The sequence below is a fragment of the Fukomys damarensis genome, unplaced genomic scaffold (genome assembly GCF_012274545.1).
Source record: "Fukomys damarensis isolate Sample0158 unplaced genomic scaffold, DMR_v1.0_HiC HiC_scaffold_34, whole genome shotgun sequence".
Taxonomy (NCBI): Eukaryota; Metazoa; Chordata; class Mammalia; order Rodentia; family Bathyergidae; genus Fukomys; species Fukomys damarensis.
The window spans coordinates 4,466,605-4,483,524 of record NW_022900946.1 but is presented as its reverse complement, the minus strand read 5'-3'; the positions used below and the strand labels follow the sequence as shown (position 1 = coordinate 4,483,524).

General features: G+C 45.6%; 1 protein-coding gene across 4 annotated transcripts in view; it reads left to right on the top strand.

Moving 5' to 3' along the window:
• Tnrc6a (trinucleotide repeat containing adaptor 6A) overlaps positions 1 to 16,920 on the top strand; it is a 183,048-nt gene that overhangs the window by 24,256 nt on the left and 141,872 nt on the right. For all 4 annotated transcript variants that reach the window (XM_010623472.3, XM_010623471.2, XM_010623475.3 and 1 more), the window contains exon 2: positions 10,503 to 10,628. In XM_010623472.3, coding sequence (XP_010621774.1) covers positions 10,549 to 10,628 — 80 coding nt within the window. In that variant the 5' untranslated portion in view covers positions 10,503 to 10,548. The remainder of the gene's footprint in view (positions 1 to 10,502; positions 10,629 to 16,920) is intronic.

Sequence of the window (16,920 nt, the reverse complement as noted above, 5' to 3'; positions counted from 1 at the left end):
CCTCCTGCTTCAGCCTCTAGAGTGCTGGGATTACAGGCATGCACTAGCACGCCCAGTTTACCCCCTTTTAAACGTTATTTTGAGCTAAGTTCTCCCTCTGAAACACAGTGTGGCCTTGAATTTGCCTCACTACCCAGTAGCTGAGATTACAGGCATGCACCACCATGCCCAGTTTAAAAAAAAAAAAAAAAAAGTATTCATTTTAATTGTGATAACATATAACATAAACTTACCATCTTAACCGTTTTTAGTTTTTCCAAATAACTTTTTGTAACTCATCTGTATCTGCTTCCCACTTACTGTTTAATTATGAAATTAGAAACAATTAGAAGAGGAAGGTATTTTTCTTACCATAGACTTAGGTCTGGCCTGGTTTATCTGCTTTCTCTCCTCCGATAGTGGACTTATCCACGGATCGGTCACTTCCCTGCAGCCCTGGGTAGGATCCTGTCCCTCTCACCTGTGCAGGGACCCTGCTCCTAATACTATCTGTATTATTTTCTCATCCTTCACCTTTCTGTCAGCATCCAGAGGTGGTGCTGCCTTTACAATCCCAAAGCAGGGTTGGGGTTTTAGCTCAGTGTCGCGGTGCCTACCTTTCAAGTGCAACGTCCTGAGTTTGATCCCCAGTACAGAAAAATTAAAAAACAGACAAACAAAAAACAAAACACAAAGCAAACCAGACACTGTGGCACCACCTGGAGGCTGAGGCAGAAGGATTGCATATTCAAATCCTTCCTGTGCAACCTTAGCTCTTGGTTCAAAAAATAAGAAGGGCTGGGGTGTAGCACAGTGGTTGAGCATCTCTGGGTTCAATCCTGAGTACTGAAAAAAATCATATTAGAGAAAAGGAAAATATAGAAACAAAATCTTTCTAAATAGGGAAGGGTAGCGGGGGTGAAGGGAGGGCAGGGGCGTGGGGAAAAAAATGCGAACCAAGATCTGTCATGTGAAGGTACAAGATCCCAATGATGAATGTGACTATACTGTATACTTAAAAAGCACCAATAAACTCAATTTTTTAAAAAAAGAAATCATATTAGCACACTGAGGTGCAACATGAATGAAGGTCCCTGTTCCATCCCCAACAGCAAAAAAATAAAGGACAGCAGTCTTGCATAGTTTGCTTGTTTTCTGTGCCTGTCCTTACCCTTTCCAGTAGAATTTAACTTCATTAGCAGGGTGTGGTGGTGCACACCTGTAATCCCTGCTATTCTGAAGGTTGAGGCAGGAGGATCACAAGTTCGAGGTCAGCCCAGATAATTTAGTGAGAACCTGTGTCAAAATTAAAAAGCAATATATACTGGAGCAGTGTCCAGCGCCCCTGCTGTGACTTGGATTTCAGAGTAATGAATGAACTGACCAGCAGGCTGTAGCCACCTTTGTCTTCCAGCTGTGGTCCCCATGTCGCCCAGCTCAGTCACGGTGCGGACTCCCTTCCCCTGTGGTGGATTTTGCACCTGACCAGAGAGGCCCTAAAAACTCAATGAGGAGCAGGGTCAAAGTCTTCCCAGTTGGAGTCTACAGAGGTAGAGAAAGACAAACATCAAGATCTCTGACCACGCATCCCAACCACTGGGCTCTCAAATGGCCAGCCATCTTCCCTCCACCTGATGGCTGAAGCTAAAACTGCCCTGATTTTAAGTGAAGGATGTTGGGGAGCCTCGTCTGCTCCTCATCCCACCCACCCTGAGATTCTTTGTGTATGTCAGTTTAGGTCTGCCGAGCCCCACTCTCAGTGATTAGGAACCCTTCTTCCTCCCCACCCTTTGGTTTTTTGAGACAGCCGTGTAGTCAGACTAGCCTCGAACTCACTGTGTAACCCAGGCTGGCCTTGAGCTCATGGCCGCCCTCCGCCTCAGCCTCCGGAGTGCTGGGATCACAGGTGTGCGCCACTGTGGTAGGCCTAAGAACTCTTCTGGAAGGAAATGAGGTGTGGCAGAGCCTCAGGGCCTCCCTCTACTCACCAAGATCAGAATGGCTCCTCTTGCAGAACTGCCTGAGGCCCCCAAAGCAGAGATCAAAGGGCTGCTGTCTGCCTGCCAAAGCTTGTGGCCACTTTCAACAGCTGCAAATGCCTCCTCAGCATAGCGGTGACAAAGCCGTAGTTGTCACTGGTGGGGAAGGTGAGCCATCTAGGCACATGCCTTGAAGACACAGTACCCCAGGTACAGATGAGGCTCTCCTCATTTCCCATTCTGCCCAGCACACCACAGCAAGGAGAAACGATAAAGAAACATGAAGCTAGATGAATGGGACTGAAAGGACTTCCTGACTGGAGCCCAAGCTTACCCTTGGACACGGAAATGGATGGTGCATTCCTCAATCTCTCCAGAAACAGAGAACCTCTGCTTCAGCTCTGACCGAGTCTTACAGCCAGGTATCTTCCCAATAAAGACCACCCTTCTCTCCTTCTGCATTGGGTAGGTATCAAGGGAAAGTAAGGCAGTGAGCTGGAGCCACACAGCTGCAGCTGCCTCTCGGAGCTCATGGCTCAGGGCCAACCCCAGCCCACCCCACTCACTATTGCACGCTCCTTCTGCAGCACTCTCTGCCTTTGGTAGTGGTTGTGTGCACGTACAAGCTGTGCCTGGCAGGTGAAAGCGTCATCAGCCTCCAGGCTCCAGGCATGCTTCAGCTCTGACCGAGTCTTACAGCCAGGTATCTTCCCAATAAAGACCACCCTTCTCTCCTTCTGCATTGGGTAGGTATCAAGGGAAAGTAAGGCAGTGAGCTGGAGCCACACAGCTGCAGCTGCCTCTCGGAGCTCATGGCTCAGGGCCAACCCCAGCCCACCCCACTCACTATTGCACGCTCCTTCTGCAGCACTCTCTGCCTTTGGTAGTGGTTGTGTGCACGTACAAGCTGTGCCTGGCAGGTGAAAGCGTCATCAGCCTCCAGGCAGAGCAAGACTCAGAACTCTCAGGCATCTCCATCTCAGAAGCACTGCTTCCCAAACACGCTCACTGCCACCTCCTGTCACTTCTCTGGCGGGGAATGGGAGTGAGAATGGCTTCAGGAACTGGATGACGACAAGGAAGATGAGGTCGAGGACGAAGAGCATCTTCGGGAACGTCCAGAGGAACTACAGCTGGACCTAGATGATTAAAGGGCAGGCAGGAGGGCTGGGAGGGCTACAGCTGCACACCGCTCACATTGCCCAGCCCGGACCCTGCCTCCCTGTCAGGAGGCTCAGAACCAAAGCAAGCAGAGCAGCAGAGGTCCAGAAGAACAGCTTTTCCTCACAGGTGAACAGACTGATGCCCTTCATGGAACTTTGGATAGATCTGAGATGTTCTCGAGTGTTTGGACAGACATCAGATTTATTTTAGTTGTGCAGTTGAAAACTGAAAAACTTTTAACATATCAGAAAAAGGAAGGATTTATTTCTAGGGAGGAGATAAGGGTTGGACCCCAGTTTGCACAACCAGCTCTATGTGGTGGAAGGGCGGGAATACTGTCTGCTTTACAAGTGCTTCCCAACCATGTGGCCTAGGTGTGAGGGGAGGTGACTGTGCTAGAAGAGGGTATTTCTGGAGATACACATCACTCCTAAAACCCAGGACTTCTTCATTGAGTAAGTAGAAAAACTTGGGTCTATTACTGAGGAAAAAAAAAATACTGCCAGGAGGTAGATGAGGCCACCCAGAGAAACTGCCCCATATGCTTTACTCAACAGATGATTAAGAACAGTTGTCCCTTAGCAGTCAACCCACTGTCCTACATATCACCATGAAAACACCCAGAGGACTAATACAGAATGTAAAGAAGTCACACAGTCAAGATCAAACTCTTAATAGTCTCAAGGTATGTCTCAAGGAGCCAGGAGACCTCAGGAATACCTTGAATTCCAACAAGGAGTAGAAGCTGTATTCTCACAGCTTGCCTCCTTCACCAATCCACAGAAGGACAAAAGACGAAAGCCAGAGACAAACAGAGGCCTTAGTGCCTCAAAGTACCCAAGTCGGTATGTGAAAGCTTTCAAAGCACAGAAGAGAGGGCATGAACTTCCTAAATGCAGGACTCAACAGGCCATCAAGAGCTCACCTTCGTCACCTCTTGGAGGAGAGGGGACCTGGATCAGGATGAGGAAGACGACGTTGAGAATGAGGAAGATGCTTCACTGGTCTGGCTGACCTGCAGGCTTTTTGGTAACAGCATATGCATCACTGCTGGGTTGGGGGTCCAGGGGGAGCCCTAGTGTTTGTGTCATTCTGGCAGGGCGAGGCCTCAGGAGACAGCAAGGCAGATGGAGCAAGGTGAGGTACTGGGGGAGGTGCTCACTGCTAGTGCTGTGATCAAGGGGGATCTGGAAGGCAGCTGGGCTCAGGGACAACACAGGTTTGGTGACGATATCCTGATGGTGTCTGATGTTCCTTCCGGAGCCCACCTCTGGAATGACTAGACCAGGCATCTTTTTGGGGGTGTCCTGCTCTGAACACAATAGTCATGGTCCTCAGAACCCATGTGGACTGGAGTAGGACCTCAGACCCCTTCTTGGAGGTAGGCTGCAGCTGGATGTTTGGCCTCTGTGACTCCTTCAGGCTTCAGGGTTCTCCCCTAGGTGGTGGACATAGGAGATTTGGCTTTGGCCAGCAGTGACACCACAGCCAGGGGGGAGGGGGGAGGCCTGTGAGGGGAGGGAGGATGGAGATAGCAGGATGAGAGCCGAGTCTGAACTTTCTTCTCACAAAGTACAGCAGCTCAGCGTCTCCACTGTTTCAGCTGTCCCTTACCCCATGTCCTCCACTTTGGGAACCAGCTAGGAACCCAGATAGCCAGGATCCTCCTAAACTTCCTCATCTTCACAATTACCAGAACCCAGCTGGTGAGTGGGTCCTACCTACCCACCTGTCTGTAGCACTGCCTGACTTACAGCTGCACCTTGCCTGCACTCATGAAACAAAATCTTCTTACTTCCAGCTTTTTAAAAAAAGCAAAATATTAAAGGATTGGGGATATAGCCCTGTGCACCCTGGGTTCGAGTTCCAGTAGCAAAAAAAAAGTTTCAAAGCTCCATGAAGGCATGGAATTAATCTTTTTATCAGTCTGTACTGAGTAAAACAATGTAATAATCAAATTTCAAAATAAATACACATGGAATATATGGGATTTTTCTTAAATGTTTTGCACACCTTACATAGCATAACCCACAAATTAACACAAGGTGTATAAAAACATTGCTGAGCCTAACTTATAGGTATCAATACTGTAGCCATGACTTACCTGTCTGTTATCTCCACACTTGTTTTTGTACTTTCCTGTGTTTGTCAAGTCCTTTTCCTTCTAAGGAAGCATAGTTGTCATCTCAGGGCCTCGGAAGTTGCAGATTCAGGAACTTCAGTTGGAGATGACAGACAAAGGGACTGCTTTCAGAATGGGCTTGTTACAGCTGTGTCTAGGGGCCCCCCATGACCTATGCAGTCATGGGTGGGGATTCTCAGAGCTGGCTGGATCTGGAGTGTGTGATGCTGGGATCAGGGGTGTGCGATCACTAAATCAGTCCACTGATTGGTTTGGCATAGTTCCAGACATGGATAACGGGAAGGCCCATGCTGAGTGTGAGTGCTCTTTAAAAGTATGTAGCCTGGATAGACCATGAGGGACTGAGAGAGGGCTGCTACCCTTGCTTGCTTGCTACTGCTTTGCTACTTCACTGCTTTGCTGCCTTCTTCCCACCATGAACTGTTTCTCCTCTGTGGTGACGCTCTGCCCTGCCACCCTGTCTTGGAGCCAGCCAAGTCTGAACTGAAACTTCTGCAAACTGTGAGCTACAATAAGCCTTTCCTCCTTTAGCTTTGGCTGTTGAGTATTTTGTCTTGGCAACAAGAAGAGTAACCAAGACAGGACTGCATCAGCTTCCATCTTTACAATTTTGATCCTTCTTATAGTTAAGTGGGACCTGTCTTGCCCATTGGAGATATCAAGCCTGTAGCTTTTACTAGAATTTAATGTAAACTTCAGAGCCTACTCATTGTTTACACTTCACATTCAGCCATTTGAGGGAAAAAAAAAAGTCTTATTCTCCATACATCTTTTTCTTCCTTAGTCTGTACTGCTAAAATTCTGTACCCTTCATTTCTTGTGTTTTGCTTCTTACTTGCTGGATTTCCTGCCTTCTTAATGCGTCACTTTCCCAACTATCTCATTTCCCATCGTTCCACAAACATTACATTGGCTAATATTTGGGGAAAACTATTACTCTTTGTGTGTTTATTTTGTAAACTTCTAGAGCTGTATTATTTCTCATCATATTTTGCATGATTTTCCTAGGTTTTATGCAAGAAAAGATTTTCACTTCTTTAGTGCCAACAGTTATACCTTTGTATTTCATTTCCTGATTTTTTGTTGTGTTTTTGTTTGAGCTTCCTGAAATGCTATTAAATGCAATGGTAGCTCACATCTGGTTTTATTTTTGACTTTAAAGAATCAATTCTGGTATTTTATTGTTAAGTATGATGTTGTCTGTTGATCAGAGGTTCTTTTATCATCCATTTCTTAATTCATTACATATTTGTTGGTATCTTTCCAAGTGCTTTAGATTGGCAATATGTAGGGTACCAATCGCCTTGGGGAAAGCAGTTTCAGTGGCTCAGTGCCAGCAAAAGCCAGATTGCAATGGTTTGCAGAGAGACACATGACAAACTTTCTTCTCTGCTGCTTGCCAAGATTTTCATTAGGAATGGATGTTGGATTCTTTTCTTAGTGCCTTTTCAGCATTTATTAGTAATGTGATGTCATTTTTTTATCTGACCCAACTGGGGTGATATCACATATTAAAGTATTTTTATTCATTCATTCACAGAATAGGTGAATGCTTACTATAAGTCAAGTACACAAATATTAAATGTGCTATTTTAATAGAATATAGGACTTTGTGATATTTTTCATATCAATTCATGAATACAGAACCATTTTATTACTAGAATGCATTTGCTTGTAACATGTTTTAATTTTTAAGGACTAATAAATGGATGTATATTAAAAATCAAAAAGGGCAAGATCCAGAAAGCTCATGTCCAGTTTCTCATAAGAGGGATCTATTCCCCATTGATGGATACTCCTGATCTTTTTTCTTTTTTGATTTTTATAAACATTGGAAGTTTATTTGCAAGCATTTGCTGTGGGACCTTCATACTCACTTCCGTGGTGTGGAGTAGATACCACAGCAGACCAGCCATGCCTGGCACATCAGGCAGGCCACTCCCACTGACTGACACCCAGCAGTAGCTCTTAACCACCCATCCTCTCTGGGTGAGATGCCATTCCACGTGGCCACGGTGTGCTGGCTGCCATGTGGAGACAGTTTAGGTTCCCTTGTTCAAAGAGTGTTTACGGAACACTTTGCAGACTCCCTGAACTTACATTCTTGGGAGGGGACAAATAATAAACTAAGTAAATAAAGTGTATACTGTGTAAGTTGATCATGGAGTAGGGGGGAAAAGGCAAGGAAAAGTAGAGGGGAAATATTCTTGTGAGAGGGAACCATATTTACTGGATGTTCCACATGGGAAGAGATATTGTTAAAGGAGAGTTCATCAGTGAGAATGAGTAACCTCCAACTCCACAGTCCCAGTATCAGTCTCATGTGGTAGAGGTTGAGTAGCCAGGCGAGGTGGTGCACATCTGTAATCCCAGGGCTCTGAGAGGCTGAGGCAGGACAATCCCAAGTCTAAGTCCAACTTGGGAATTTAGGGACTTAGTGAGACCTCAGGGCAGTGGATGTAATTCAGTTCAAAGACTTAAGCCTCAGTTCGAGGGGAGCGGGCTAGAAAGGTGAAGCACGTAGAGTTCATTCTGTATGATTCCAATTACACAGAATAATAACAGGCAGTGCAAATCTATGCTATAAAGGTAAGCATAGCACCTGCTATTCCTAACATCTAGGAGGAGACTCAGGATGGATTCTGGGATGCTGGTCCTGCTTTTTTTCATCCAACTGTTACTAATAGTGTGTGTTCAGTTTGTGAAAATTCATCAAACTGAACATTTATAATGTGTGCATTTTTCTGTTTGAACATTACATGTCAGTGTTCTTAGATTCAAAATTAGCTCTCTTACTAATAGGTGGGAAACTCCCTGATGCCTCTCTTGTCTTATTTACCTTTGCATCTTTAACACCTAGTACCTACCACCCCTGGCACATGGAAGGGGTTCACTGTGTGTGTGTGTGTGTGTGTGTGTGTGTGTGTGTGCGTGTGTATGAATAAGTAAAGAATTAAGCAAATTCATCTCTGTAAACTCTCAGTGACAGTTTATTTTGTCTCCCTTGAACTGATCATTTTGGGGAGAGTGAAGCAATCTCTATTTTTCCTGTTACTCCCCAGTTTCAAAAAAATTATTTGTTCCCCTCTGCTTATATGAGAATAATAAACTCACCCAGTAGACATTCTAATGCTTTTACAATTTAGAATCAGGAGATCAAATAAAGTGAGAACAGAAACTGTGCCTGTGAATCTGGCAGCGAGTGAGATCTTAATGGTGTTACTGGAATCAGCTTCCCTGGGCAGAGGCTCCTGATGCCATCTTGGGAAGGTCCGGGAAGAGGTGGGAGGCGAGGACCTGCAGTGACTGACTGTGGACAGAGATCTCAACTGCTTTGGCTTTGAAAGTTAGGAGAGAATGTACACAGGGCTGACTTTTTGTGTGTGCACTTGTGTGAGTGCTTACCATACAGCACAAGAAGGATTGGGGGAATCAGTAGACAAGACTGGTTTCATCCGTGGGTTTCTGCCTCGAGCCTTGTCGTCATTTGCTTATCCACCAGCCAGTTGTTAGGTTCCTGTTGTACCAGGCTTTGACAGTAGCGCCAGAGCGCTGAGTAAACTGCCCTCTGCAGCGTACCGTCTGCCCGAGAAGAGAGAAGCTACAGGAAGAGCAGTTGTCGGGTGAGAGGGTTGGAATCTGAGTGCAGGGGAAAATCGGCATCGCTGGGAGAGAGCTTTTTTAAATTTTTCATTGGTATGTTTGCAATATGTAATGTTATATTCATCTTGAGGGCTAACATGTTTGCTTACCATGAGATAGTAATGCTGTCCCTTTCTCCAAGGGGATAAGAACTATGAGGAAGAGACAGGCAGAAATATTGTCAAGGAAAATGATCACTACAGCACAGGGGCATTCTTCTTAGTGAAAAAATAGCCCTAGGCAGGATAGGCAGGTAGAGGACAGAGGCTTACACAAGCTCTTCCCCAGCAGTGTGAGGCCGGGCAGGAGCCTAGCGATCAGCTCATTCCAAAGCCATCCACCTTGCTTCGCAGAGCAAGCGGGTGTGCAGCGGGCTCCCGAGCGAGGACAGTGAAATTCTGCATTCTCCTCTTACACGGGGAGAAGCCAGCAAAGCCTGCAAAGTCACGCGCACTGGAGGTCACGTGCTGTCTGTCGATTTGCCTCCAGCATAGGTACAGGTTTTTATTTCTTTCGCTGAACAGAATCTGATGCCACTGTGTTGCCGTTTGTCACGGTGTCGCAAAATGAAGAGATGCGGGATGTGAGGAGCAGGATCAGAGGACTGCAGCTCACTCAGGCCAGCAGCAGCCTCATGATCACAACTGTAGTATTTATGGAAGCTGTTCAAAAAGCATGTTTTTAGCATTTTATTTTATATCAAAAGTTAAATAATATTTTGGCCAGCTGTGTTCACAAAAACAACTTTGTGTTTTACTTTTTCCTTCTAACCCCTTAAAAAACATCTTTTACTTTGTCTACATCCTCTTGGGAGATTAACAAGGGACAAACAAGAATTGTTTGCCCTTCTTGTCCTGAGATGACCGGCTTGCCAGGCACTCAGATGTCCTTATGTTTCTTCCAAGATGGATGCTCTTATGTCAAGTTCCACTACACCACTGGTTTGCATTTAGGGACCATGTATAAAATGTCCTTAAATTTTAATATAACACTGTTGCTTAACGAGACCCTAACCGTGTGGGAAGTCTGCAAGGCTCAAATCAAGGGAGAAATGAGAAGGTCTGCGTGTCCCATCTCACATTCATGCCATGCTATGGGAGAGGTGTGTTTTTTCTTGTACTTACTCTGAGAATGTGCAACTAAATCTGTTGCAGGCAAAACACCAACCTGGAAGGGGGTTTTGTTGTTTTGTTTTGCTTTGTTCTGCTTGTGGTACTGGGAATAGCACCCATGTGAGGCACCACTGTACCCTGAACTACATCCCCACCCAAAGATTATTTCTTTCTTTCTTTTCTTTTTGATACTGGGGATTGAATTCAGGTCCTTGTACTTGCAAGGCAGGCGGGGAAACCACTGAGCTAAATCCCCAGCCCAAAGATTATTTATTTCTTAAAAATATTAGTAAATAATTCACATTTTCTTCATCCTCCCCTTTCATCCTGGGAAGCCTGCTTGAGTGGGAGGGATGAGGTCAGAGTCTGCCTTGGAATTGCACATGGGTGTGTATCTCACAGATGCGTCACTCGTTGTGTTTGGGAGGGGCAAAAAAGGAAAGTGGAGAATCACTAATCTAATGCCACCCCTTCATTCCTTAGGTGTGGAAACTGAGGCCCACAGAGGTGATGGGATTTGCCTAAAGTCATGCAACTAGTAGCAGAGCCAGGCCTAGAAGCCAGGTGCCCTGGCTCTCAAGATATCCCGCTGCCCGAGGAATGGAACAGGTAGTATCCTCACGCCGGCCCCGGGTCACGTCATGAGCCCAGAGCAGCCTGAGCCCCCACTGGGAAAAAGCAGGGAGCGCCAGCTGTAGTTCTGACACACAGAGCGAGGTTAGCACGAAAGCTGCTCAAGAGGAAGAGAGGGAGGTTTAGCATCCAGCCTTCAGGATCTGAGGCAGAGCCCCAGGCCCAGTCTCCCAGGGCGGGGTTCTCTTATGTCACATCCCAGGCAGCTTGTCACGCGTCATCTTCTAGCCATGCTGCCGCCCAGGCTCTCTCCAGGGTAATTTCCATGGCGGGAAAGTCAGGGGCCACTTGCAGAGGATGTGTGGGGCATGGGACAGAGGGAGAGTTAGGAAGAACCAGTAGGAAGCATTTGTAGAGATCTGGGTAGAAATTAAAGATTGGAAGCTGGGTTTGATGAGACACAACCTGTAATCCCAACACTCTGGGAGGCTGCAGCAGGAGGATTACAAGTTTCAGTTGAGCCTGGGAAGTTTAGTAATCTAACAAGACCCTGTTCCCAAATTAAAAACTGATAAGGATGTAGCTCCATGCAAAGACCCTGGGTTCACTATCTGCAACAAAAAGGTGTAGGGGAAGGGGGTTGGCAAGTGGAGGGCGGTGCTGGATCAGTGTTGTATCACTTGGATTGCTGCCTGCTTATGTTGGTCAATAGTGATGATAGAAAAGGTAGACCGGAGATGAAATCCCTCGTAGGAAGGAAAAGAGTCCCTGCCTGCATGCATGCCCACTGCTGTTTCTACTAAGGAAGTTTCTTCAACCCAGTATTGGTAAAACAAAAACTTCCTAGGCTGCTGTATGTAAGATGTGCCCTGTATGTTACGTGTGAACATGGGCACTGGTCCTTGGTAATGTGTATTGATCTTTCTTGAAGAGTCTGAGTTATGATTTCTTTTTCATTCATTTAGGAACTATTTATTGAGCACCTACTACGTGCCAGACACTGTCCTGGGCATTTGGAACATATCAAGTGAACTAAACAAACAAATTCTCTTGCCTTCCTGGAATTCAATCAGGGGAAGTTGGGCAGAGAAGCTAGTCTTGGGAAAAATCAATGAGAGAGAAAGCTAAGGAGAAACTTACTAAATTGAAATAGCATTAAAGGAAAAGTTCAAACGGAGCTGAGTTTGATTAGATCCATTGGAGAAAAATTTTTGAGGCAGGGATACCTGAAGTAATAATGATCGCCCTAGAGCTGCTGCTGGCATTGATGTCTGTGAACGTGGGACCCCAGCAGAGCAGGCTCTGAGGCATGAGTTGTGGCAGAGGGGGCAGCATGGAGAAAGGCTGAGCGGGGGCCGGGTGAGGGGTTCAGATCTGGGGACAGCAGAATGCACGGCAGAGTGTGCGAGCAGGGAGCCAGACTCTGAGGCACCTTGTTGTGAGTTATCCAGCATGGCGGCGTAGGGACCGAGGCGGGGGATCTAGGCCTCCGCCATCTGCATCTGTCACGCAGGCAGGCAGGGAGTGAGCTTCAGTACGAGGTCAGTGAGCAGGGCTGAGGTCCCTGAGCTGAGGCTCAGGAAACACCTCCAGCCTCTGGGAGCAGTGAGTTCCATTCCAGGCAACACATTGAGACGCGGCCTCTGGCACAGGGATAAAGAGGGGGCGTCACACCTGAGGAAGGCCTGAAAAACAGGGTCACTAAACTTGTGAGCCTTTAAATTCCTCTGAATTAAGAACAGAGTTCTTTGGGAGGTTGAGGCAGGAGGACCATGAGTTCAAGGCCAGACTGAACTATAGAGTAAACACCCTGTCTCTAAAAACCAAAAATACAAAGAGAGAGACAGACAGATTCGACTCTATCTCATTCATGAGACCCACAGGACCTGGGCTTTCTTTGGAGGAAGTAGAATGAGGGGACAGGAAATGGCAAAGCCCATCTGTGTTCGTCCCTGAAGCAAAGGAAGGAGGACGGAGGTCATTCTTGTGGCTTTTATTGTCTGCAGGGATCCCCACTGGGGGCTCCAGAGAATTGTTTCTCTTTAATAACCCAGGTGTCCACCCCAAAACTCAGATCATGGCTTTCTTAGGACTCTTGTTCTAACCTAGGCCCTGATCGTTTGCTTTCTGTGCCTTCCTCCTGCCACCCCTCCCGCCTTCTGCCCGTGCTTGGTTCAGACCTCTCACTCCAGCTCGTTCTCTTCTGTTCCCACCTTCCTGGCTTCCAGCCTGTATCTCCTTCTCCTCTGTCTAGAGGTGCGACTGGCCCATCAGACATGAGGCTCACCCCGTCTTCCCCAGCCCCACTTCTGTCATGGCCCTTTGGTTTGATTCTGCAGTATCCAATCCATGCCTCCCCCAGGAGTAGCAACTGCATCGCGGGCAGATTACCCAAGTCCACCCCAAGCCTGGGCGCGGGTACCATGTTGATTTCCAAAGGGTCCTGCTGTCTCTGTGTTCATTTACTCTGGAGTCAGAGCCCCCAGCACTGCTGCCTGATTGCTCAGGGCCACAGCCAGCTCCACGGATCGGGCCAGCTGCTCGGGTGTCTCAGGGGGAGGTGAGAGAGGAGGCAGGTGCCCCAGACTGCCCTTGTCACGCTTAAGCTCCGGAGTAACTCCCCTGAGGGATGTCTGGCGCGAATGAGAAGGGAGATGTCATAGACCTGTGCCGTCGAATAGGATAAAAGCAGAAGCCACATGTGCAATTGTCATTGTTTGATTTTGACTTTTGTAGGGCTAAAAATTGAACCCAGACTCTTGTGCACGCTGAGCAGGTAGTCGACCACTGTGCTGCATTTCCAGCCCCACACCTGTGGTTTTATAACATTCTGGTGACCACGGCTTTCCCAGGCAGAACGATGCCAGGTGTGGAGGCTCATACCTGCAGTCCCAGCTCCTTGGGTGACACGGTAGGAGCATCTCAAGTTCCAGCCCCGCCTCGGCAACTTAGCGAGACCCTGTCTCAGCATTCTCAAAAGGGCTGGAGCTGAGCGCGGTGGTAGGGCTCTTGCCTGGCATGCACAAGGCCCTGGGATGCATCCTCAGAACTGCAAAAGGAAAGAAGGAAGAGAATAAGCAAGGGAGGGAAGGAGGGAGGGTGGAAGTTAGAGACAGATAACATTAATTTTAATACTATATTTTGTTTTGCATCATTTCCAGAGTACCATGTTAACATGTAACCAGTACGACAATACTGAGATATGGTACTTCTCACTGCCCTTCTAAGTCTTTGAAATCCAGGGAATCAGTTCTGACTCTAAGTTGTCACCGAAAACATTTGGAATAGATTCACATTTACAATTGAAAAAGTAGAATCACATAACCCATGTTGTTCTGGACATATTTAAACATTTTCCAGTGAGTGAATTAAGTACTAAAAAAAAATCACTTTCCCCTTTAATACTCATGTCCACAGTCACAGAACTAGCTCATTCATTTTTACTGGAAGAATTGTTTGACCTGGAAGCATAAATTGTATCAGTTTTCAATCTGTTACCACCCAAATTATGTCGGTCACCAACACTCGTGCCCACTCAGTACTAACATGGACTAGAAAGGGGTATTTCTTACATTGAAGAGTAAGACTGAGTTTATTGACATCATCAATCTGTTATGCAGATTTTTCTTGTAGATTCTGGGGATAATTTACATCATGCTGGTGATTACAGTTAAAAATATTTTGCACTTGGCTCATGTTAGAAAGGATGCAAACTCTAGCCAAGCACAGTGGTATATGGCTATAATCCCAGCACTCAGGAGGCTGAGACAGGAGGATTGCTACAATTTGAGGCTATTCTGGGCTACATTGTGAAACCCTGTCTCAAAAAAGAAAAAAAAAGTATGCAGACTCATCATTGCTGATTTGTATTATGAAATGGTACAATTTCAATGTAAATTCTAATACCTTTCTAGATAGGCCCAAAGTACGTTTTCCTTTCCCAGACCTTCAGATTTATCTCATTCATATACACTGTGACATTGGCAAGGAAGTATAAATCACACTGTCGTTTTTGTCTTTGATTATTAAGTATTTGGCAAGCACTCCTTTTGCTTCAAGAAAATCTTGAATGGGGATTGACAGCCCAGTAAATCTCTAAAACCCTTGAGCAGTTCAACCACTGAAACATTGGCAAAGACCCAGAATTGTTGAATTCATTGCCTTTTATTTCTTTCAAAAGTTCCGTGCCTTGGGAATGATTCATAGCAGTTGTATATACACACTGAACAATTTTAACAACTGTGTCCATGACACTTTCCTCAGAGTCTGCTTCTGAAAGCAGCATAAATATTTTCAATATGTATCATATGGTAGAATAAAGCAGTAAGGGAAACATCAGTCTCTTTTTTAAAATTCCAATAAATCCATATTTTTGGAACACCATCTGGCATGATAGATACTAATTTTTTCACATCTAACTGAAATTCTTCTCTGTCAGATGTACATGATTCAAAAAAGTCTATGCCAGGCCAGGGATTTAACTCAGCAGTTCAATGGCCTGCCTTGCTAGCACAAGGACCCAAGTTCAATCCCTGGTACCCCCCCAAAAAAAGTCTATGCCACAGTTGTGAAAGGGACACTTTTTCCATCAATTTGGAAGACCTGTGAGACTAAATATACCCAACTATTTATTGGGCAGTATCTTGTGGCATGATTCAGCTCAAATTGTCTGTTCTTTAAAATTTGAATTAATTTGTGTGTGTGGTGGTGATGAGCATGGAACCCAGGATCTTGGAACTGCTAGGCAAGCTCCTGCCCCTGGGCTATGCCCTCAGCCTTTGAATTAATTTATCTTTGATATGTTCTTTTATTCTGTGGGCAGCTGGTTGGTGGCTTAACTTTTTTGTTTGTTTTGTTTTTTTGAGACAAGGTCTTTCTATGTAGCCCAGGCTGGCCTCGAATTCATAGCAGTCCTCCTGCCTCAGCTTCCCAAATGTTGGAATTACGGGCATGCACCACCTTGCCCAGCTGATGGCTTAATTGTTAAAAGATTGTTCTCATAAGTTTCTGACAGAATTTTCACAACTGAAATAATTTCTTTTAATCGTCTTGACATGAAATATCATGTGTGTGTGTGTGTGTGTGTGTGTGTGTGTGCGCGCGCGCGCACATACAAGAATCCAAATTATAACTGGCCAGAATTATAATAGCTCATCCTAATTAAATTCTATTTCAATTTTTTGTTCAACATTATTTTCTAATTTTAGGCAACTAATTTCACTTTTTATTTTAAAAAATATATATAAAGATTTACCATTTAACCATTTTAAGTGTGCATTCCGGGGCAGTGGTGGCAAACCTATGGCACACGAGCCACAGTGAGCTGTTTGTTGGCATTGAAAGCTCTAAAAGTTTCGCCATCACTGACCAGAGCATTGAGCTCATTCACATACTGCGCAGCTGTAGCTCCATCTATCCCCAAGACTTTTTGGAAATCTTTCCCAACCGAAAGTCTGAGCCCATTGAATACTGACTTCCCACTTTCCTTTCCTTCATCCTCCGGCTCCTGTCACGCTATTTGTTGTCTATGAACGCGACTACTCTAGGAACTTTATGTAGAATCATACGTTACTTGTCCTTTTGTGATTGTCTTATTTCAGTGAGTGCAGCGCCATCAAAATTCATCTGTGCTGCAGTGCGTGTCAGGGTTCCCTTCCCTGTTACTACTATTATGAGTGTTGTCAATGCTTTGCAAGTACATATTAGGTTGGTTGTTCCACCTTTGGCTATTGTGAATAATGCTGGTGTTAAATGAGTAATCTAATCCTTGCTTTTGCTTCTTTTCGGTACATATTGAGAAGTGGATATGCTAGATCATGTGGTCTTTCTACATTTAAATTTTTTTTTTTTGGTGTCAGAGATCAGACACAGGCCAGCAGGTGCTGTGCCAATGGACTAAATTCCCAGCCCTCTTCGTTCAATGTTCTGAGTTGTCCTGGATCTTCCTCTGCAGCTGTGCTGTTTCCGTTCCCGCAAGTGGTGCGCTGTGCAGAGCTGCTGGCTGTGCACCCTCCCCTGCGCCTGGCCCTCTCTCCCCTGTTCTGTTGCGTGGTGGTAGCCATCCCATAGAAGTGGGGTGGTGTCATATGGTTCTCATGTGCATTTTCCAAACGACCGGTGATGCTGAGCATCCATTCATGTGCTTTAGTAATTCTTTTTTTCTTTTTAGTAATTCTTTTTTGAATGTCAGAAGAAAACTTCTAGTTACATTCACTGTGTGTTTGATGGAGGTGTCTCAATATTTTTCAGTTTAGAATCTTTCAGAAAAAACTGTGAACAACAAACGTATAGTTTTTTCCCTTTTCCTCTATAGCAAAAAATTGCTGTT